This window comes from Gekko japonicus, unplaced genomic scaffold, assembly GCF_001447785.1.
Source record: "Gekko japonicus isolate JY-2015 unplaced genomic scaffold, Gekko_japonicus_V1.1 scaffold223, whole genome shotgun sequence".
Taxonomy (NCBI): domain Eukaryota; kingdom Metazoa; phylum Chordata; class Lepidosauria; order Squamata; family Gekkonidae; genus Gekko; species Gekko japonicus.
In genome coordinates, this window is record NW_015175977.1 from 1,110,002 (window position 1) to 1,132,460 (window position 22,459).

The following is a 22,459-nucleotide window of genomic DNA, read 5'->3' on the forward strand; positions in this document are numbered from 1 at the left end:
CCCCCGTACCTCACCCGGGGGAACTGCGATCCCCCACGATCCCCCCCGAAATGACCTCTGTTTCTATCATACCTTTACCAAAACTTTTGTGAAGAAAGTGCAAAGGAGCTTACATAGGACTCCAACTGATCTCCCATTCAGTACTGATCGGGACCACTAAATACTTAACTGTGGTAAGGCTTCCATGTCAGGTACCTCTATTATAACAAAAAAACCACCACACCACCCTATACTGCTGTCACTCATTCAGAAGGCTGGGAACTGTAAAGAGAACACCATGCTTGATATTTCCCTTCCCCTTCTCCTCAGCAACAGGCGGTCACAGCCTTCTCTTTCTACTTTATCAGCATACCTGCAGGAAAGACTCTCTCTCTTCCTTTGAAGTTCTTTTCTTCTAGTTACTACAAGTTCATAGCATTACAAGAGCAATCCTAAGCAGGTCTACTCAGAATCCTAGTGAGATCTATTTAATAGGTTTACTCCTAGGAAAGTGTTCTTGAGATGGCACTGTACATTCCGTATCTGCAATGTTTAGCCTATCTGAAGTTTACATTTTAATTCAGCAGTAAGCTCTATGAAAATTCAAGGGTTGCCTAATGTTTTAGCTGTGAAGCGGTCTAAAGAACAAACGTACTTGAAACCTGGAATAACAGCTTTATAAGAAATCTGAGAAATAAACAGCAATTAACTATGGATCATGGGACACAGCCAGATATTCCTCATTATCAGATGTTATGCTGCAGATGTCAACAGTTGCTACTACTGGTGCATTAAAGCAACCTTTTCTAGTATTTAAGCTTTTATCCATTTCAGCAACTGCAGTGAATCCCAGCACGATAAAATTAACAAAACATTGCTTTAATAAAACGGATAAAACATTCATTTATTCAGATGGTTTGCTACGATTACCTGCATTTCGTCCAACAGAGCTCTAGCTTGCTGCAGTGGAATGGGAACTTTGCCTAGCTCACACACAGTCTGACAAGATACTTCCACTAGCCATTTGCACAATTTCTCAGCCATTTCTCTGTAGCGTTGCCATTGGTGGATCTGACTGTCAATGATACCCCTCCGCTGCTGGGCTCTGCGAATCACTCCCTGCCACTGGTTACTGAGCAGAGTCAGTTTCAGATTAAACTCATCCCTGCAAGAAAAGAAAACAAGATGAAAGATATTGAAATCACCCCATGAACTTGGACCAACAAACTGAATTCAAAAGGCTCTGGTTTCCACAAACTGATGATGTGGGGTTCAGGATCCACATCTTGGTGGCTGAGCCAGTCCACTTTTAGGTTATAGATCCTTTGGAGGTACTGGGCTGGTAGGGATGTTGTGTGGGTCTCTGCCCAGAAAAGCAGAAGAAGGACTTAGTCTGGTCCCTCCTTGCTGATTTACATGGGCCTTGGCTGTGGTGTTGTCTGTGCGGATTAGAAGGTGAGACCCCTCTGCCTGTGGTTGAAAAGCCAGTAATGCCATTCAGATGGCTCTGATCTCCATCCAGTTTATGCTGTGCCTGGATTCAGAATGGTTTCACTTGCCCTGCACCCAAAGGAGTTAACAGTAGGCTCTCAAGCCCTGTAGGCTGGCACCTACACTTATTTGCATCCGGGGAGGTTCAAGGAAAGTAATTCTTTCTGGGATGTTGTCCCTTCTTGTTCAGCACAGGTATGAGCTGTGGTATGTGACTGTGGTGTAGGATGCTGGCCTGTTGAGGCAGGAGGAGGCACTGTAGTGGGCCTGAGTGCAGCCTGGCCCATGGAACTATGCTGAGGCATGAGATCATGAATCACTGCTCTAGCGGAGAGAAATCTGATGATCTGGCTCTCCTGGCTAGACCCTTCTTAAGGGAGAGCTCATTCTTTCTGTCTGCAGGGTCCTTGAGGGGATTGTACTTGGTCATCTACCAGGGGAACCTGCATGTTTTTGGAGAGCACTGCCCCTGAAAGAAGGGCTGGTACTTGGTCATCTACCAGGGGAACCTGCAGAATATTCATGGTGGCAGTCGGGAGAGGATTGAGGTTCTTGGCCATGGAATGCAGGCTCTTGCCACCTCCAAGTACATTCACCTCTGAGAGTTTCTTCAAAGGAGTCTAGGAAAAGCATAGTAGATTGGGTTTGTGTGGGTTGGTGAAAATTCCTGAAATCCTCCTTGTTAGAAGCAGATTGTGCAGTCAGGGGCAGCAACTCAGTGGAAAATTTCAGTCCTGCTGTTACCTTTGTTAGGAGACAAGGAAAATCCTCCTGTTGGAAAAGCCTGGTAGAGACTGAGCTAGAGTCCTCCTTTCTTGGCCGCTCCCCTTCCTTTCTATCAGACTGCACCAAGTTAGATTCTGAGAGAGTACAATCTGAATTGCCAGAGGGGGCAATGTGGAGCTACACATGAGCCATGGGGCGGCGGTCACGCCTTTCTGTGCTGGAGGAGCTTCTTGAGTCTCACTCCTGGACGTATGCCAGGGGTCGGGAGAACAGGAGCCAGCCTCCTCTGAAGAAAGTCTACAATGAGATCTATAGCTCCTCCTGGACCTTCTGAAGGGTTTAGGGGAGGGAGATGATGAGGATAATGACATGGAGCAGCCTCGGTGTCTGCACTTTCATTTTTCCTTCTTGTTCTTCAGAAGCCCCTCTTGGACATCTTTAATTACCTTGTTGGTGAACTAGGAGCAAATATTGGGGTGCAGGGATGTCCCATCAAAAATCCTCGGGGGGGGGGAGAAAAAGAAGGATCCAGAACCCTGGGGTCTTTGTACCTCCCATCTCTTTGCTGGTTACCTTCTGCATAGGATGTTTTGTTCCCACCAATAACTATGAGCTCTGAAGGATATGCTCATGCCTGCCAGAATTGCACTGGAGGAGTCTTACCCACTAGAACTGAAAGCGGCTCCCTTGTGCTCCACTGGCTCCTCATCTGCGGCCATTAAGGTGGAGCAGGTAATGATTTGAAAGACTCCCATCTCAGCCAAGGCCTCAGTGGGGGGGGAAGATCCTGGTGGGCTCTTTTGGCTGTTGGGGTGCCACCCATTCCCATGTTGCCACATTTCTAAAGGCTATTCAGAGGCCACCTGGCAAATGGTCCTCTTCTCTCTAGTACCTCACCCAGCCCTTTTGTGTGGTCCCGTGTCTATTTGTGAATTCTTTGTCCTTCCTTGCTCCGTCCCTCAGGATACTGAGATAAACCAATCAATCATTCAAATGTTTAGCAATCTAATCAGGTACCCATCTCCCATCTTTTGTCTGTATCTGGGAACCTATTCAACTGCCTTGGCAGGACCATTAGTGGTCAGAAAAACCATTCAACTAGCCACCTAGCACCTGGCAGATTTAATCAAGGCTATTGTTAAGCTTGACTCTGCCTCTCTAGAACTTCATTGGTCACATCCAGGCCTTGCCCATCCTGATGCCACACACCCCTGGGACTCATCATAGGTCCAGGTAATCTATTGTTCTCACCTGAGACTAGCGCCCAAGGCCTTCCATTGGTCTGCCTTGCTTTCCAATGTCTATAACTGTTCAAGCTCATGGCCTCAAACTGTGTGCCTCTGCCCTGATGCCAACTGGCAATCCACCCCTAAACCTCTAGGTTTAGGCCATAATCCTTTCTTCATGGACCTCTGCATGTCTGGACAGGTAGTATCACCCCATAACTGACTCCTCTATCAGCTATCAATCACCTCTGCTTTCTTAGTTCTGTATTGTGTGTGTGAACGCTTGATTTTATTCTTGTATGTGTGATAATTCTTTAGTAAAATAAATCACTGCTTTTTAAGATCTAGTCTCAGTGTCTATTTTTGGGATTTGGATAAGTGGGACTCCAATATACACAGGTCTGATCCTATATTTAATGCCTATTGCTTTTTAATATTCATATTCTCCACAATTATAAATCAAAGCAATTTGACTAACACCCATGATGTGGGGAGCCAGTGCAGACAAGATATCTGCCAGAGTTCCAGGTGTTCCCTTGAATGTGCTGGAGAGGCACCAGGGCAGGCAGCTGTCATGCCTGAAGTCTTTTTGGAGTGTTTTGGCATCAACCTACACTACTCAATAAGCCTAAATGCTTTCTTTGTCTTGCCCTTGCTCTCTAGGCTGCTTTCACTTTTGAAGAGTTGTGGAAGTTTGTCTGAGGCAGAGCCAGGCAGGGCATGAATGGGGGTTCACACTCTAGCTGGATGTGGAAGCAATGCAGAAATAATTTGCATAGCCCTGCCTAGGGAGAGAGTGGAAGGCAGAACCCACTTCTGGATACCTTCTACCATTGAGACAGAGGACAGAACAGCTAGAATCTTGACAGAAAGAATGTCCTGCAGTTCTGACTACGAAGTCTCAGTTGGAGGAGGGGATAGTTTTGATGAACACTTTGAGCAACTGTGAAAAATGGGCCCTCCTTTTTTCATTGTTTCAGTAAGAGAACCCTTGAAAATAAGTCAAACTTTTGTTTGTTTAGCCTGCTGCTGCTACACACTGGAAGTCATCTCAGGCAGATAAGTATCTTGCCATGCAGAAGCTAGACTTTACAGGAAGTGGTAAGTGAAGAAGCTGGATGTCAGCTAGTGCCATATGTCAAATGAGAAGCTGTCTGCTGTCATTATCATCCTCCTTCCCAGACCTCTTCTGAGGCTGTGGCTGTACTCTCCCTGCACATTCAATCTTCGATTTTAAATTGGGAAACCAGATCTACTGCCCTCTGCTGCTCACCTGGGAGGTGGGGGAAAAAAGTCTGAGGACATCTATTTATTCTGGAATTTGTGTAACCACTGGAAATGGTTACATTCAAATTGAAATAAGAATGAAAACCGGGCACTGAAGTTGCTTGATCTATCGTCTGCCAGATCTCAATTCTTATGAGGATACTGAAATTATGCTGCTGCAGACAACTATCCTAGACAATTTTTTTATTGTATTTTATTTCATCCAACTTATTTTTAAACAAGAAAACAAAAACAATCTGGGTGGAAACAAACTCCTGAGCAGCAAAATGGAGTGGAAATTGTGATGCATGTAAAATGACAAAATACATCTGCTGATCCTCTATCTGTCACTGCATATTGCATCTGACTCCACAAATTTTCTTTCTGTTAAACATACACATACATAGAAATTTTTCAGAAAAGCAAGGATGCATTGAGGTACTTTGAAGAATTTTTGTGGATATCTGAAATCACAGAAATGACCATGGAAAATAGCACAGTTCTCCATATCCCTACCTGTCATCCACCTGTCCTTGCTCAAGAAGATGTTGACCATCCGCAATGATGGAATGTAAGATCTGCTGGCGACTAAACATCTCTGTCTGGAATAGCTAGTGCATAAAAAGTTAACAAGTTACTATAAGATAAGTTCGAAAACACTGAAAGTCTGAACTCCAAAAGAAATGACATGCAATACACTCATAATATCATTCTACTCCAAAGTGTGTTTGATGCAAAATGTTGCTTTCTTGAGAAATAATTAGAAGAAGAAGAAGAGATTGGATTTATACCCCGCCCTTCACTACCCAAGGGAGTCTCAGAGCGGCTTACAAACTCCTTTCCCTTCCCCTCCCCACAACAGACACCCCTGTGAGGTAGGTGGGGCTGAGAGAGCTCTTGACAGAAACTGCTCTTTTTCAAGAACAGCTCTTATCAGAGCTACGGCTTGCCCAAGGCCATCTAGCCAGGTGCAAGTGGAGGAGTGGGGACACAAACCTGGTTCTCCCAGATTAGAGTCCGCACACTTGACCACCACACCAAACTGGCCCTAGAAGTATTGTGGGAATGTCTCAAAAAGTGACAGGATATAGGTACAACCAACCTAGAGTGCAGTTATACAAAAATCAAATGATGAATTAAGAAACTAGGATAAAAATCCACTGCTTTTTGCGGCTCTTCTGACCTTGATTCTATGCTTTTGAAGTTAGACAGCATCAACATATTATTATTGTTAATGATAAACTATGCTTCATATATATAGCAAACAGCAAGGTACAAATGCATTTGATATGGTATTTTGAGGGTTTTTTGGTTAAGTTTAAACTTGGTAACGTTTATACATGGGGGGGGGGGGAGAGACTTTTACAAGAAATACTAGGAAAAACCTGAAAGTATTTAGCAACTCTGTATGTGTTATGGATGTGTTATGGATGAACATTGATAGGGATGTTTACAGTCTCTTCCTCAGAGCCCTCTAGTGGCAATAAGCTTTATTCACTGTAGTTAGCTGACAGGCTGGTTAGCATGTGGATAGGAGGCTGCCAAGGTAGTCCAGGGTTACTATGCCGAGGTAGGCAATGGCAAACTCCTTCTGAATGTCTCTCGCCTTGAAAACCCTACAAGGTCGCCATAAGTGACTTGATGGCACTTTCCACCACCACCTCTCTTTAAACAGGAAAATCTTCCAGAATCATAAAAGATCCTATATTCATATAACCCAGGATATCCTGCTTTCCTGTAGTGATAAGAATGGGAGAGGAGAGCCCAAGGGTTACTCCAAACATACTGGCAAGAAAACATGCAGCCATTGTTCCCTTCTGTTGCTGTCTTCTACCAAGAGGTGAAAACTTATTTCATCTGGTATCCCCTCAGTGATCCCTCCTTCCTGCCCTATATTTTAATTACTGTTTTTATGTTTTTGTATTTTACCTTTGGTTTTAATGATGTGCTTTTGTTTGCCTTTAAAGATTGAGAAGGCATATTTTTATTAGGTATGCTTTTAACCTGTTAGATGCCTTGGTGGCCCTGATGAGGGCAGAAAGGCCGGGTATAACATTTTAAAATAAAAAATATATTAAAAAATAAATCGACATCAGAACAGGCCCATCAGTCCTGTTGTAGTTCCTTTATCAGATCCCAGCAGTGGATATCACTCACAATCTGTGAATAACTTTTATATAGTTCTGATGCACTAAGGGGACAGCAGTGAGCTGAGCAAAACATACTGTGGAAATTGCCATTTGACAAAGTAATATTTAAAATAAACAGATACCAGTTATGAATTTAAACCCCCCCCCCACAACTACACACACCCTTACACTGTAGAAATTCATCTCCAAATTGGGCAGATATGTGCCTTTTTTCCTTCAAAAAATGTTCTAGTTTACAACTTACTTTCCACCACAACCTTTTCTTTCATATGTAATCTACTTATTTGAATTGTGTTTCTGAAGTGAATCACGAAAGCTCCTACCCTACCACAAATTTTGTTAGTCTTTAACGTGCTGCTAGACTCTCACCCTTTTCTAATGCTACAGACAGACTGACACAGCAACCCATCTTGAAATAATCCCTGGTTACAAATGGACATTATTATATTAATACATTACTATTAGTGTGGCTGTGCAGAAATTGCCACAGTTAACATCTATGCATTTTCTGATTTCATGTTACACCATTAATAAGCAAAGGAAGGGGCCGACAGATCAAAGTAACACTGGAAACAACTATTTCAGTATAGTTTCAAGGCCACAGTCTTTCATTACAACTTGCCTCATGTGCCCTCTGCTGTTCCAAAAGAAGCTGGTAGCTTCCTGAAATCTCCACGGCCAGTTTCTGCTCAGTCTGAACCAAAAAATCCATCCAAGTCTCACATTTTTCTAGGAAGGTCTGTTGCTGCAGCATGAAGGACTGTAGCTTACTGCAAATATGAAAGAATGATTCAGTAACGCCTCTAGGTTTGCTAAAACAAATTTACAGGGTTTCCTAAGGGAGCCATTTCAATTCTGGCTTTAAAAACATTATTGACTTCTCCATCATGGGAAGACATAGATAAAAATGAATTTAAAACAACCCACAGATATAAAAACATACACTTTTGTTTGCCTATTTCCTTAGTTTGCATGTTAGCAAAGTATGTTTTCTTCATTTGAAATGTGCCTTTATTTCATAAACAGAAAGCCACAGCTAACTTCATTTTGGAAAAATTAATTTTTCAGGTTACTATATTTCAACAAATGAAGGGATTCATTTATGCAGTTACAGCAGAAATGTTTTTACTGTAATTACAGGAAAACAACAGGCAATTAATTAAATATGCATTTTAAACTGATGATCAGTAGTTGCCTAAGTGGGTAATAAACTTTCCTTCTTCAGCATCACAGGTGAGAATGCTGGAGGATGGTTGTGCAGACGTCTATCTGATGAAGACGCTCTCAGTATAGGTCTATCTGTTGGTACGCTCTCAGTATAGGTTTCATTTAAAGTTGAAAGTATAACTAATCACTATATACGGGAGTATGAAGGAATATCTCCTGCACAAGACTGGCTTGCCACTTAAGTGTTGACTTAGGTTTGGTGTTAGTTTTCTTTTTTCTGTAGTATGTAATGTCATGGCTGGAGGCATGCAGACAGTTGAGCTGGGAAGCTGGTAGGCAGACAACAGGGTAAGTGGGGACAGGCATCTAAAGCTGAGGAACAGGGACAGAGTTAGAAGCTTTATATGAGCAGGTGTAACTCTGTTGGCCCTGTGAGTCACCTAACATCTGAGGAATCAGTAACTGCAGTTCTCTTACAAAGGAATTTCAAAGGGAGATTAGAAAGAGAGAATGCTGAATTGCAACTGATAATGAAGCTCAAGACAACACATCCACCTGGACTTAATCGAGACCTAGGTTTCCTGTCTCATTACCAATGCTGATTTCTCCACACCTACTACCCTTCTGTACATCATACCTAATCCAATCATGCCTGCTATTGTAATTTGCCTGCTAATGTCTTTCAGCATCTGAAATCACTCTACTCTCCAAGATATAAGTACAGATGGACTTACATTTTAGCTGTATCTGAAGATGTGAGCAGTGACCCACAAAAGCTCATGCCCTGCCACTAACAAATTTTGTTAGTCTAAGGTGCTACTGGACTCTTTCTCTTTTCTACTGCAATACTGCCCATGCCCATTCTCAATGGTAGCTCTCAGGCCAGCAGGTTCATCTTCTAGCAAGCTACCCTGTTGCTGAGAAGAATAATGTGCCTGGCTTCCATTGCTTAACTTTCTGGTCTGGTGTCTTACATGTAGTTTACAGTGCTTGCTTTGAGTCACAGAGATCGTTTCATTGAACATAAGAGAAGCTGTGCTGGATCAGGACAACAGCCCATCAAATCCAACACTCTGTGTCAAACAGTGGCCAAAACCCAGGTGACATCAGGAGGTCCACCAGTGGGGCTTTAATTTGGCTGTAGTCTTTGGCATCATTCTCTTTGTTTATCCTTATTTTTTGTTCCTGAGTTAATCTACAGTGGGGCAAATGTACAGAGAATTCGATCTTTTGGCAGAAGACTGAGTTCGATAAACTGTTACATCTCTCTAAGCCCTACAGGAGTTTAAAAGTGATTCAAAAAACAAGGTTAGAATGTAAAAATTGCAATATATTAAAGCACCATTCTGCCTAAGTGTGGTCATTTGTAAGTCTCTTACCTGAATCTTTCTGTAGATTGTGAAGAGATCATGGACCAATGCCTATTCAAATTTTGGATTCTTTTGATTTCTTTATCGTTCAGGGGTAGCCTATACCCCAGCTCATTTAGATGATCCAAGTCTGATGTCATGCTGCTGAATTTTAACATTTGGCGCTGCAGGAAATAAAGAAGTAATAAGTAGAAAAGTACAATTTTGATGAATAACTGCAGGATCGCTCTCCACAACATGTTTGTTATGTTGTGGATTTCCTCCTGTGTAAGATGCCTGTCATATTTTAAGCAGAATTTTAGATTTCAGAGATCGTTTCATTGAACATAAGAGAAGCTGTGCTGGATCAGGACAACAGCCCATCAAATCCAACACTCTGTGTCAAACAGTGGCCAAAACCCAGGTGACATCAGGAGGTCCACCAGTGGGGCTTTAATTTGGCTGTAGTCTTTGGCATCATTCTCTTTGTTTATCCTTATTTTTTGTTCCTGAGTTAATCTACAGTGGGGCAAATGTACAGAGAGTTCGATCTTTTGGCAGAAGACTGAGTTCAATAAACTGTTACATCTCTCTAAGCCCTATAGGAGTTTAAAAGTGATTGAAAAAACAAGGTTAGAATGTAAAAATTGCAATATATTAAAGCACCATTCTGCCTAAGTGTGGTCATTTATAAGTCTCTTACCTGAATCTTTCTGTAGATTGTGAAGAGATCATGGACCAATGCCTATTCAAATTTTGGATTCTTTTGATTTCTTTATCGTTCAGGGGTAGCCTATACCCCAGCTCATTTAGATGATCCAAGTCTGATGTCATGCTGCTGAATTTTAACATTTGGCGCTGCAGGAAATAAAGAAGTAATAAGTAGAAAAGTACAATTTTGATGAATAACTGCAGGATCGCTCTCCACAACATGTTTGTTATGTTGTGGATTTCCTCCTGTGTAAGATGCCTGTCATATTTTAAGCAGAATTTTAGATTTATACAACACAATAGCAAAAAATTACTAAATATAACGTTTGTAAGACAATTTATTTGCATTTAGAAGAACCAGTTAAATATTTTGCCAGATTCAAAACTTGCCAGTAGGTGCTTCAAATGTTACTTTGTATTGACCCATAATGCTTACAAATCTAGCCATGCTGGCAAATGACCCCATACTTTGTAAAATAGGGTGGTGAAGGGCAGGATGAGGAGGGGACATGATTAATGGCAACATTCTTACGCTGTTTTGCAAAGAGTTTCGGACACAGAAAGGAAAAAAAAAAGTAATATTGTCAGATGACTAGGAAGCCATGTATTCAGCTGACTTCAATGGATATCTGAATCTTGGTAGTGTTCCGTTTTGAAGATATAATTCCTGACAAGTTGAACAGTAAGACTGTCCAGTATTACATATTTAGAGTTAGCATATGTAATGAGATAAGAAACCAATATCCCTCTTCAGTCCTGGGGAGGTTTTTATTCCAAGTGTTGACTTGAAATCTCCACGGCTGACCACCTGGAACTGTCCAGTATTGTTAGGTACAAATTTTCACATTTCAAAAGGCACAATGCAGCTGATTTCAATGGGATATTTATACAAATGTTTAAATCTCTCATCTGAACATAAACATGCATAATTTTAATTGGTTCATTACCTGATTTAGAAATGAGAGCTGTTAGATGCCCATCCTCAGGGTAAAAAACTGCCTTTGTGTTCAGGCTAGCCTTAGAACCAAAGTACATGCAGGCTAACTAACAAAAAGCTCAACCATTTAAGAAATAGGATAAATCATCCAGGGTTTAGGGTTAGGTTATCCTAGGTTAGTGTCAAACCTTGCTTCGCTTTGCTCGTTTTGGTTGCCATGGTTATTGGAAGGAGGGAATTCCTACGGAGAGGTGGGAGTGAATACGTGAGAGAGTGAGACCTTTGCTTGTAGAAGTCATAACTTTCCTCGCAAGTCATACCTCCTTTCCCTTTCCCAGAATGAGGTGTCCTTGAGAAACTTTTGGTACCAGTTTGAGCATTAGATAACCAAGACGTATATCTTTCACTTGGTTGAGATGGCAACACTAGGCGTGGCATGAATGGGTGATGTATACTTGGGGAAGGAAGGGGTTTTTATTTGAATTACCTATATTAAGCTTGTACCTGCGAAAAGTCTTTAGTTCTAACACAGTGACTTTCTGGATCATGCATATCTCTCAATAAACTTATCACTGCCAAGAGAGAGTTGTTGAGAGTAACTTGGCTGACAGTTAGTCCATATCTTTATATAACTATTTTTCTTTTGAACATATTTTTCATTTACCAACTTGCTTCTTACAGAGCCCAATATCAAAAGAAACATTAGATGACATATTTATTTTTCACTCTTCTTCCAGCAGTTCACAGAGAGTATATGAATTTTCCTTGATAGCAGCTTTACACTATTTTCTGGCCCAGATATGTTCCAGTAAGGATAAAATCTTAAATCTACTTGCTACAGCATGGTTTAAGTTACTAGTTGAATTCTGAATGTAAATAGAAAGGGTTGTTTACTCACTTTAAGGTCTTCCATCCTATTTTGGATTGTGGACAGGTCTGATGAATGACTTGGGTCTTGCGCTTTCAGTACTTCTTCAGCTTGCTTTATCCAGTCCTCCAGCCCTCCCAAACTCTTAGAAAACGTCTGATAATCTCGCACTCCAGCCTTAGGTTTAAAGAAACAGGTTAATAAAATACACAATATTAGTTTCTTTCTTAATACACTTTGCTTCTTAAATAACTGTATAACAATGGAGTGATCTGTTGCATTTCTCTTTTTCTTCAGAGTTACATCACCTGTTGCTTTTACTGCCTTAGGTTGTTCCACACTGGAAGCAGCATGTTAGTATTGTGAAGAAACATAACACATTTACTTATAGCAGTGAAAACAGAACTTTTAACCCTTCTGCTAGAGATGTGGTTGGATCCAAAGGTTCCATTCTGCTAAGGGTTGAGTCTTCTTCAGACACAAGAAATCTTCCAATGATACTAGTTCCAATGGAAGAGGCATATTCCGCCAAGGGAAGGCTCTTTACACTGGGGGAAGGCTCTACTGTTAGTGGTATGGAACCTTAAGATCCAACACATGCTCCACAAAAAAAGATGATCAAAAGAGTAGCATGTGCTACCATCATCATCATCATCATCATCATCTTATGGCAGTGTGTGTGGTATAGCCATGAGATCCAAAGATTGTCTGGCAGCCTTAAGTTCAAACTCTTTTAGTGAGCTAGAGTTATTTTTGGGGGCTGAGAGAGCTCTGATAGCTGTGACTGACCCAAAGCCACCCAGCTGGCTTCATGTGGAAGAGTGCGGAATTGAACCCATTTCTCCAGAGTAGAGTCTGAATAAAGTCTGTCCCCACCTCCCGCCTCTGGTCTTTCAGTGAGGTCTCCCATCCAAGTACTTGCCTTAGCTTCCATGATCTGACGGGATCGGGCTTGCCTGGGCTATCCAGGTCAGGGCAAGGCAGGCCAACTATTCTGAGTCAACCACCAATGTGCCCCTCATCGTTGCTGAAGAAACCTTTCACACAGCTGATATGGTCACTATAACCACATGGTGACTTGCCTGCCTGGTGCTGGCATCATGCACTGTCTAGATAAGTTGATAGATAGTGCTGAGGAGTAGTCAGCAGTCATGGTGCATGTTGGCACCAATGACATTGGGATATGTAGTCGTGTGGCTAGCTCAATAAAAGTGTCAACCCAGTGTGCTGCAGCAGTGAAAAAGGCAAACTCTATGTTAGAGAATATTAGGAAAGGGATTGAGAATAAAATGGCTGACATTGTAATTCCCCTGTACAGGTCTATGGTGCGGCCTCATTTGGAAAACTGTGTACAGTTCTGACCACCATGTCTCAAAAAGGACATTGTAGAGCTGGAAGAAGTATAGAGGAGGGCAACCAAGATGATTAGGAGGTTGGAGCACCTTCTCTATGAGGAAAGGCTGAAGAGTCTGGGACTTTTCAGTTTAGACAACATGATAGAGGTTTATAAAATTATGCAAGGGGTGGAGAGAGTTGACAAAGAGAAATTTCTCTCCCTCTCTCAAAATACTAGAAGGCATCCAATGAAGCTGATGAACAGCAGGTTCAGGACGGACAAAATGAAATAAAACTTTATACAATATGTAAAGCCATGTTAGTCTGTCTGTAGCAGTAGAAAAGAGCAAGAGTCCGGTAGCACCTTAAAGACTAACAAAATATGTGGCCAGAGTATGAGCTTTTGTGAGTCACTGCTCACTTCTTCAGGTATCTGAACATGGTATCTGAAGAAATGAGCAGTGACTTACAAAAGCTCATACTCTGCCACATATTTTGTTAGTCTTTAAGGTGCTACCGGACTCTTGCTCTTTTCTGCTTTAAAATATGGAATTTGCTGCCAGAGGATGTAGTGATGGCCACAGGAATAAACAGCTTTAAAAGGGGATTAGAGAGATTCATGAAAGATAGGTCTGTCAGTGGCTAATGGCCATGGTGACTGAGGGGAACCACATTCAGAGGCACTAAACCTCTGAATCTCAGAGCCAGGAGGCAACATCATGGGAAGGCCTTGGCCTCTTTGCCCTGTTGTTGGCCGTCCAGAGGAACTGGTTGGCCTCTGTATGAGGCAGGATGCTGGACTACATAGACCACTGGTCTGATCCAGCAGGGCTCCTCTTATGTTTTATCAAGTAATATTACAACAAAGATAAGAATGCTATTTTTGTGAAAACGAACTTGGGCACAAGTGGTATTAACAGCAATGATGTCCTAACTCTGGTGATAGGACTGTCCAAAGACATATTAGTTACATCTAGAGGAAGGCAATAGGAGGGAAAGACAATTGTGTGACAGGAGCCAAGCAAGGTCTTCCTACCTGTAATATAGACTGCTGCCTGCTGAGAGCCTGTTCTAAAGCAGACACGTTCTGGCTCAAAGAACGCTGACCAGACTGGATAGCTGCTGCGGCAGAAGAGTCCACCTGTTGGTTCAGCTGTTCTCCCAGTTCATGTAGAACAAAGAGAGAGTCTTTCACTGTCTTCATCCCTTTAAGAAGGTCCTGTAGAAAATGTCATCATTAGAATCTTGGAACAAAATTGCAGCAAGCAATCAAATCTGTCACACTGACCAGTGTACCAGGTAGCTTCTTCTTCTTTTTTTAATAATGTTTATTGTATCCCAATATTGTTATTACATTACAGTTTAGTTCCACATTTTTGATACTTCTTTCCCCCTATTTTATCCTTCTCCCCCTAAGGTGGCCACCATCTGTTATTCACGTTACATTTTCAACCACGAGCACATTCTTTCCAACTTTTCAAATATACCCCTGTTGGCTTCCCCTTTATAAACCCATTTAAAGTATACCGACCATTTCTTTTTTATCTCCTTCATTTTTACAGTCCATATCTTATCTTGTTTTAAACATTCCAATATGTCCGATTGTATATATTCATATAAATATTCGTTCCATTTTTCTAAAGTCCATTTTGAGTTCTCCTTCCCACCATATGCAATCACTGCATGTGCTGCTAATAACATTACTTTGAAAATATCCTGATGTTGTTTCTCAATTCTATGGTTTCCCAATACACCCATAAATAATAAATCTACATCTATATCCAGGTTGACTTTACATAGCGCTGCTACTTTCCCCTGTATCATTCCCCAAAAAACTGTCACCTTTGGGCATTCCCACCAGAAGTGAGAGTACCACCCTTCTTTTGCGTTACAGTGCCAGCAATTAGGTTTCATCCCTTTTATCATATATGCCAGTTGTGCAGGGGTTCTGTACCACTTCCAGATTATCTTTCTTTCAAGTTCTCTATACTTTTCTAGCTTAATTTTCTTCAAGTTCACCGTATACCAGGTAGCTTCTGAGAGGTGAATTTTATGGTATGCAAAATAATTAAACTCCAGATCGGTTCACATTGACCATAACACTTTAATATTGAAAGTGTGGTAGACTATTGGGCCTACTGCATATGAGGTGCTACTATGCAAATGAGTGTACATGGACATTGGATAGAAAATGTATATATTCACACTTGCATCTGTCTAATTTCTATGAAAGAATCCATATGGGTGCTAGTGGGTACATGTAGACATCTCTGATGTTACTACCCTGGGGACTATATGAGCTAGTGTACTTTCTCCAGTAGTTGAGAATTGCTTCAATTCATTTCTAGAGAAAAAACAAACAAACACTGCCCTTGGGAGCACCCTTGCAATGAATGATAGGAGAATCTGCCCACTGACACTGGAGAGCTCATCTACCACCAATGGGTATCCTATGGGGAGAGAGCTGCAATTTCCTTCTTTCCTCTTTTTAGGGTAGTTCCAGGGTTACAGAGATAGGACAATGTCTCTAGTATGTCCCCTCCCCCAACAACAACAACTCACATTTGGGAAGAACAGAGGAAAGAAGCAACTCAGAAACTGACTTATCATCCTCACCCCCAAATTCACCTTCTGGCATAGAAGAAAGCGTCCCTCATATTTTCTTTAGAGACTGGGGTCATAAAAGAGAACAGGGAGAAGGGCTTTGCAAAGCAGAGCTGGCCCTTCTCCATGCTCCACTCATAGCAATTGCTTCAGTGGTCAATGAGATGCCAGATAGAACAAAGTTTGAGTCCATTGGCACCTTTAAGACCAACAAAGTTTTATTCAAGACAGAAGCTTTTGTGTGCAGAAGTGTGCATGCACATGAAAGCTTATACCTTAAATAAAACTTTATTGGTCTTAAAGGTGCCACTGGGCTCAAACTTTGTTCTGCTTCTTCAGACCAACTGGCTACCCTCCTGAATCTAACTTCATGGGAGATGCCAGGTAGTGAGAGCTAGAGAGAGAACAGTGGGTGTGATAAGTACAGCCAGGAATCAGGATCGGCTATCTCTATCCTTTCCATCACCAAAATCCTCAGTGCTTTAAGTAGCTTTTATTAATCTCTGTTTTATTATTTATTTATTTTATTTATTTATTATTATTATTAATAATAATTGTATTAATAATTTTATTATTAAAAACTTTGTTGCAGCTTCATGCCAAGAGTAGCACAGCCTTAAAGTCTGCCACACTTACATTGCAGTCATGAATCCAAGCAGTGACTTCATCATCACCAATATCCTTGCTGGATGCAGCCTTCAAAAGTTCATTTGTTCGATCCTCATACTGCTGGACCGTGCAACAGCACTGCATATAATAGGTTCTGTACTTCTGCCAGAGCTGAAGCAGAGCTTTACTAGAATGTAGCTGCTCTGCAATCTCTTCTAAAAGATTGTTCCACCTGGAAGAAAAATATGAATTAGAGAGGAACTGGCACGAAAATTGACTATGCAGGAACTTTTGAGCACTGCCTAGGCTTAGTTTTGCAGCATCAGCTAACAATGTCATTTGGCTAATACCCACAGAGTTTGGAAAAGAGCCAAATATATCAACCATTATAATGTTTGCCAGTATGTATTTCACTTACAGTCATAGCCTACCTTTTCCTCCCACAAAAAAACAAACAAGCATGTACAACATGACCATGCGGTTTTAGGCTTTTAAAAAATGTTGTCATCTGAATCTTACACTTGAGAATGCTCTAGTGCATTAATATGCATCCTTAGCATCCTCGTTTAATTGGATTTGGGTGTTAGTTTCCTAATTTGAAATACTTTTAATATAACTATTGACAGCTTCACTGCATATTAAAAACAGGACCAATCCTATCCATTCATACTACCACAGTAGTAGAATGAGGTAGGTTTTTGTTATAGATTTGACTTAAAAACACTTGGAATTAGTTTCGTACCTCATGTTTACTTCTTTCAAAGTGCTGTTAAGCGTTTCTGTAACAGGTGAATGGCACTCTTTCAGCAACTGATTAGTCACGGATCCAAATTTCTGTAGGCTATGCTCTTGTTTTTCCAATTCATCTTGCAAGTTCTATGTGTGCAGGAGGAATTAAACACAAAACAAGAGTAAGACACATTTTAATTCTTATTTGAAAGGCCATAAATAGCAATAGAACAGCTTTCCTGAAAGACTAAAATAAATTCCATGATTTGGCTTACTATAGCAAAAGCGATGATGTTCATGTTTTACCTGAAGGTTATCTACTTGGACTTTTACTGCTTCCAAAGAACCTGTAAGAAGATGAAAGCGTGACAGGGAATATCTGGCTTCCATCAAGTAGCTGTTCAGTTCTTCATAAGCTGCTTTGTGGATGCTCCACAGATCAAGGATTGACTGCAACAATATCTTCAGTTGGCTAACCTGATCAAAAAACCCCCAAACATATTCAATATTAGTATAGGGTCAAACACCAGTAATATGTTTAACACCAGTAATAGGTGGACTGTCACACATCTTGTTAAGATAGCCACGGGTTCAATTCACATGTTTCAAAGTTCACATGTGGTCTGCTGTCAGAATTAGGTGCTGCGTACTTAGGGAACTCAATTCACAGGTGCACAAGAGCTTACTATGGGTTACCATGTAAGATTTCCAGAAATGTTTTCTTTTTCTTTTTCGGGGGGGGGAGGGGGAGGGGGAAACACAAAAACTTTGGGAAAAATTGAAATATCTGTGATACTTACTGTTCTATCAAACTTAAACTAATATTACCACTTTAACAACATAAAATGCATCATTTGTAACTTACTTAGTGATATAAAATGGCTATTTGACATATTTATGGAATTTAAAAGTTATGAATGTCTTAGTTCCCTACAAGTAAAATTGCAAATATACCTAATACTTGAGAAAAAACTGCAAACTCCTTTACCCCATGCTATCTTAGCACACGCACCTTAAATTTTGCTAACTGGTTAGAGGCAGTTAAGTTTTCAATGAAACATTCAGTTTTCCTCAGAGGCTTTGGTGCTGTTTCTGCCCTACCTTCTTCTCATCTTTTTTCCCCCTCCTGCAAGGAGGTTCTGTGGCTGGGGGAGGGGCTTTGGGATCGGAATCCAGGTTTCCAGCTCTTGACAGGGCGCCTCTAATACCGGCACCATCCATCAAGAGTTTGGGCATGATTTCGGATGCCTCCCTAACTATGGAGGCCCAGGTCATGCACGTTGCCAGGCTGACATTTTTCCATCTTCACCAAGCTTGGCAACTGCTTCTTAGCCACAGTAATCCATGTGACAGTTACCTCCAGGCTTGACTACTGCAACTCACTCTATGCTGGCCTACCCTTGAGACTGACCCAGAAACTCCAGCTGATCCAAAATGCAGCAGTCTGAGTCCTGATGGGAACGTCATGGATGGCAGATATTCAACCAGTGCTGTGCCAGCTACACTGGTTTCCAGTGGAATACTGAGTCAGGTTCAAGGTCTTGGTATTGACCTTCAAAACCTCGAGTGGTCTGGGACCAACATATCTGTGGGACCACTCTGCCAGGAAACTCACTGAATGACCCCTCATTCTCTTCTCAGTCTAAACTCTCTCTCACAGGGTTGTTGTGAGGATAAAATGGAGGAAGGGAGAATGATGCTGTAAGCTTCTTTGGGTCTCCATGGTGGAAAAAGTGGAGTATAAAACGAAAAAACCCGATATATTCCTTTGCTCTTTACCATTTCAGTTATGTTTCCTGTCAAGTGACCATTTCCACTTCTGATGAATTACTAGCCACAAACAAATTGCCCACCTCTTCCCTCATTTCTCCTCAACAGCATTTTTAGAAATACATTACCTGAATTTCCCCTCTTTTACAGCTAGTGGCACAAAATTCCCTCTCCACTTATGCAGCCATGCCTGCTTACCATGTGGTCCAAATTTGCCCATGAATGGTTTAGTTCTTGAAGTGTGTTCATGACCACAACTGAGACAGCTTCTTTTTTATTTTGTATCAAAAAAAGTCCACTCTGTTCTACTTTTTCAACTTCTTTCTCCTTCAATTTTATCAGTTCTTCCAGCTCCTGAAAGAAGTATGTTGCAACATGGTTTGTTTTCATTATATAATATTTCTAGATTTACACAGGATTTATGAAATGACATTATCTTTGGACAAAATTTACTGCGTGTGTGTATACACATCTCAAAAATAAGAGAACATAAAGTGATTTTTAAAAAATGACAACCTTTTATTAATTTGATAAACTCAAGATATAATGTGAATGTTAACCATAATTCGTCTTAGATATTATAACACCCATTCATTTCTCTTTTCACTTTTCAACTTTGTAAAAAAGAAGCTGAAACAAGTACATAGCTATGGTAAACATATGAAAAAAGGAAGATTCCTGATATATGTTTTGCCTTGAAAATGTTTTAAGAGCAAAAATTCAGTACTGCGCCAACCTGTCATTTCATATTTTGTGCATTGGACTTCATTTTAATTATATTTTGTCATCTTTAGCTATGTTCTTTTAATTCTGTTTAATCAACCTTTCCTTCAGGTCTACTTAATAATTTTTGAAATAGCTTAATGGTTAACATTTTGTTTAACTTTTATGAATCAAGTATGTTTTAACTGCTTTTGCAGTATTAGGAATGATCAAATCACCGAGGTCCACAACAAAGTGTTCAAATAAATATATATATATATAAATTTTTAACTGTCTTCAGATCAAAGGAGAGAAATACTCCTAGAGACAGAAATATTTGCAATGGAAACATTTTTATCCTTCCAATCTCCTAACTCAATTAAAGTGCCATTCTGGCTTCTGATTTATTGTGGAAAATGAGATCGCCCTCAACTATTTAAACAGTATTGGATCTCTATCAACATAGGTTAACGGATGAATTGTAGCTTTAGTATTATTTCAACTGGATACAATGTAATGTCCAAAAGCCTAGTAAAATAATTTCTGTTCCTTTTTTTTTACTGATCAAAGCTTTGACAGAGTATATGCGTGAATATGTCTGGCTTAAAGTGACCTTCAAGGATAATAAATTGTATCAAGTCCTGAGTATATACTAAATGTTAGTGGGGTCAAACTTAAATGATACATAGTGATTTCATCACTAGACCTTGGTTTAGTGCATTGAAGGAAGTGGTTGTTAGATCCCTCCTGAAGTAATCCTCCCTGAACGTCCAAAATCTAAACAATTATCTGCTGGTTGCAAATATCCTCTTTGTGTGAGTGGTGGCCATGCCTTCTTGAATGAGGTTTTCTTGGATGAGACACATTCATTTTGATGTGGTGATTGGTCTTGTTTTGGTACAAAGACAGTCTTGATTGTCCTGACTACTGATCTTTACCAGAAGAAACAGAGATGAGTGAAATCCGGTTGATTCTTCTGGACCTCTTGCAAGTTTCAATACCACTGCAATGGTCTCTTTCTGAATTGGCTTGCTGAACTGAATATCATGGGAAGTGACCTGAGGGGGCGAAATCCAGGGCCCGTCTAGAGTAGACTGACGAATGCCAGGAGGCGTTCACCAAGTTCACCAGAGCGGGTCAATCAAGTAGTGGAACAGTTTCTGCATTGCTTCACTAATTATCAACAAGATGACTGGGCAGAACTGCTCCCCTATGCGGAATATAGCTACAATAACTCTGTCCATAGTTCCAGTAAGATGCGCCATTTAAGACGTTGTATGGTTATGAAGGTGCCCCCCTTCCAACAATGGGTCCTCCAGCGGGAACACCGGGAGATGTGAACACCTGGTGGAAGGAGCTGGAGGGGCAATGGACACTCATTCATAAAACTTTGAACTGGGCAAAGGAAAAGTACAAACTTTATGCTGACAAGGGGAGGGTGCCTGAGTGGGACATCCAAGTAGGAGATTCAGTGTACCTCTCCACTAAAAAAACCAGGTTGCTTACCTGTAACTGAGGATCTTTGAGTGGTCATCTGTGCATTCACACCTCCGGGATATAGTGCGCCTGCACCGACGCCAATTGGTATAATGGAAAGCAAAAAGAATTTTCGCACCTGCTCCCCGGTCACGTGCCGAGCTCCACTGCACATGACCAAGGGAGGGGCGTGACAATCCTGCCAGTTCCTTCTGACCGCTGCCCTCAGTCACCAAAGAAAGCAAGGAAGGACCAAAAGCAGAGGGGAAGGAGGGCGGGTGCTGTGAATGCACAGATGACCACTCGAAGATCCTCAGTTATAGGTAAGCAACCTGTTCATCTTCTTCGTGGTCTCTGTGCATCACACCTCTGGGAGACTGACAAGCAATGCCCACCTACCTGGAGGAGGGAGCTCAGGTCCTAAATCTGCGCTGCCTGCAACACCACTCATCTCATAATTGAATGCTGATGAAGACGAACATTGAGGGCACAATGCCTCACGAATGTGTGAGGCATGGCCCAAGTAGCTGCATTGCAGATATCTTCCAACGACGCACCTCACAGGAAGACTGGAGATGCTGTCACTGCCCGGGTAGAGTGTGCCCGTAGCGGACCCGGGAGCTACTTCTTGGCGAGCATATAGCACAACTTAATAGTCCCCACAATCCACTTGGATAGACATTGGGACGACAGCTTCTTCCCTTGAGAGGGTAGAGCATAAGAGACAAATAAGGCTGGAGATTTCTGAAAAGGCCGTGTTCGATTTAGGTAAAAGAGTAAAGCTCTTTTGACATCCAACGAATAAAAATGGCGTTCTTCCTCCGTTGAGGAAGTGGAAGAACAACGTCCACTTGCAGGTGAAACTCAGAAACAACTTTTGGCAGGAAAGAAACATCTGGAGCCAACATGACCCCATTATGATGAAAACTCAAATAAGGTGGGTCACAGTGGAGTGCCGATAACTCGCCCATCCTCCTGGTGGAGGTAACCGCGACTCAAAAGGCTGTCTCCCACGACAAAAGCTGTAGACTACAAATAGCCATCGGTTCAAATGGTTTGTCCATGAGCCTCGCAAGCACCATGGGTAGATTCCAAGCTGGCGTGGGTCCATGTGACGGGGGGAAGAGGTGGGTCAGACCTTTAAGAAACTTCTTGGTCTGGGCAAGAAGACAGAGTGACCGTCAATCATTGGGTGATTGGCTGAAATTGCGGCTAAATAGACCTTCAGCGAGGCACAACTGAGTCCTAGGTCTAAACGAGACAATAAGAACCCAAAGATTGCCATCAGGTCAGATGGTGGTAGTGGCAATCCCAACGAGGTAAGGTAAGACAAGAATTTCTTCCACTTCCCAGCGTAAGAAACT

The 22,459-nt window shown here is 41.5% G+C and overlaps 1 protein-coding gene across 1 annotated transcript in view; it reads right to left on the reverse strand.

Annotated features, from left to right (window-relative positions):
* SYNE1 (spectrin repeat containing, nuclear envelope 1) overlaps positions 1–22,459 on the reverse strand; it is a 436,861-nt gene that overhangs the window by 101,674 nt on the left and 312,728 nt on the right. Inside the window, exons 111-120 of the mRNA XM_015426162.1 lie at positions 19,116–19,271; positions 17,454–17,624; positions 17,161–17,294; positions 16,446–16,650; positions 14,242–14,424; positions 11,901–12,047; positions 10,058–10,212; positions 7,461–7,608; positions 5,205–5,299; positions 910–1,144 (exon numbers count right to left, since the gene is read on the reverse strand). Coding sequence (XP_015281648.1) covers positions 910–1,144; positions 5,205–5,299; positions 7,461–7,608; positions 10,058–10,212; positions 11,901–12,047; positions 14,242–14,424; positions 16,446–16,650; positions 17,161–17,294; positions 17,454–17,624; positions 19,116–19,271 — 1,629 coding nt within the window. The remainder of the gene's footprint in view (positions 1–909; positions 1,145–5,204; positions 5,300–7,460; positions 7,609–10,057; positions 10,213–11,900; positions 12,048–14,241; positions 14,425–16,445; positions 16,651–17,160; positions 17,295–17,453; positions 17,625–19,115; positions 19,272–22,459) is intronic.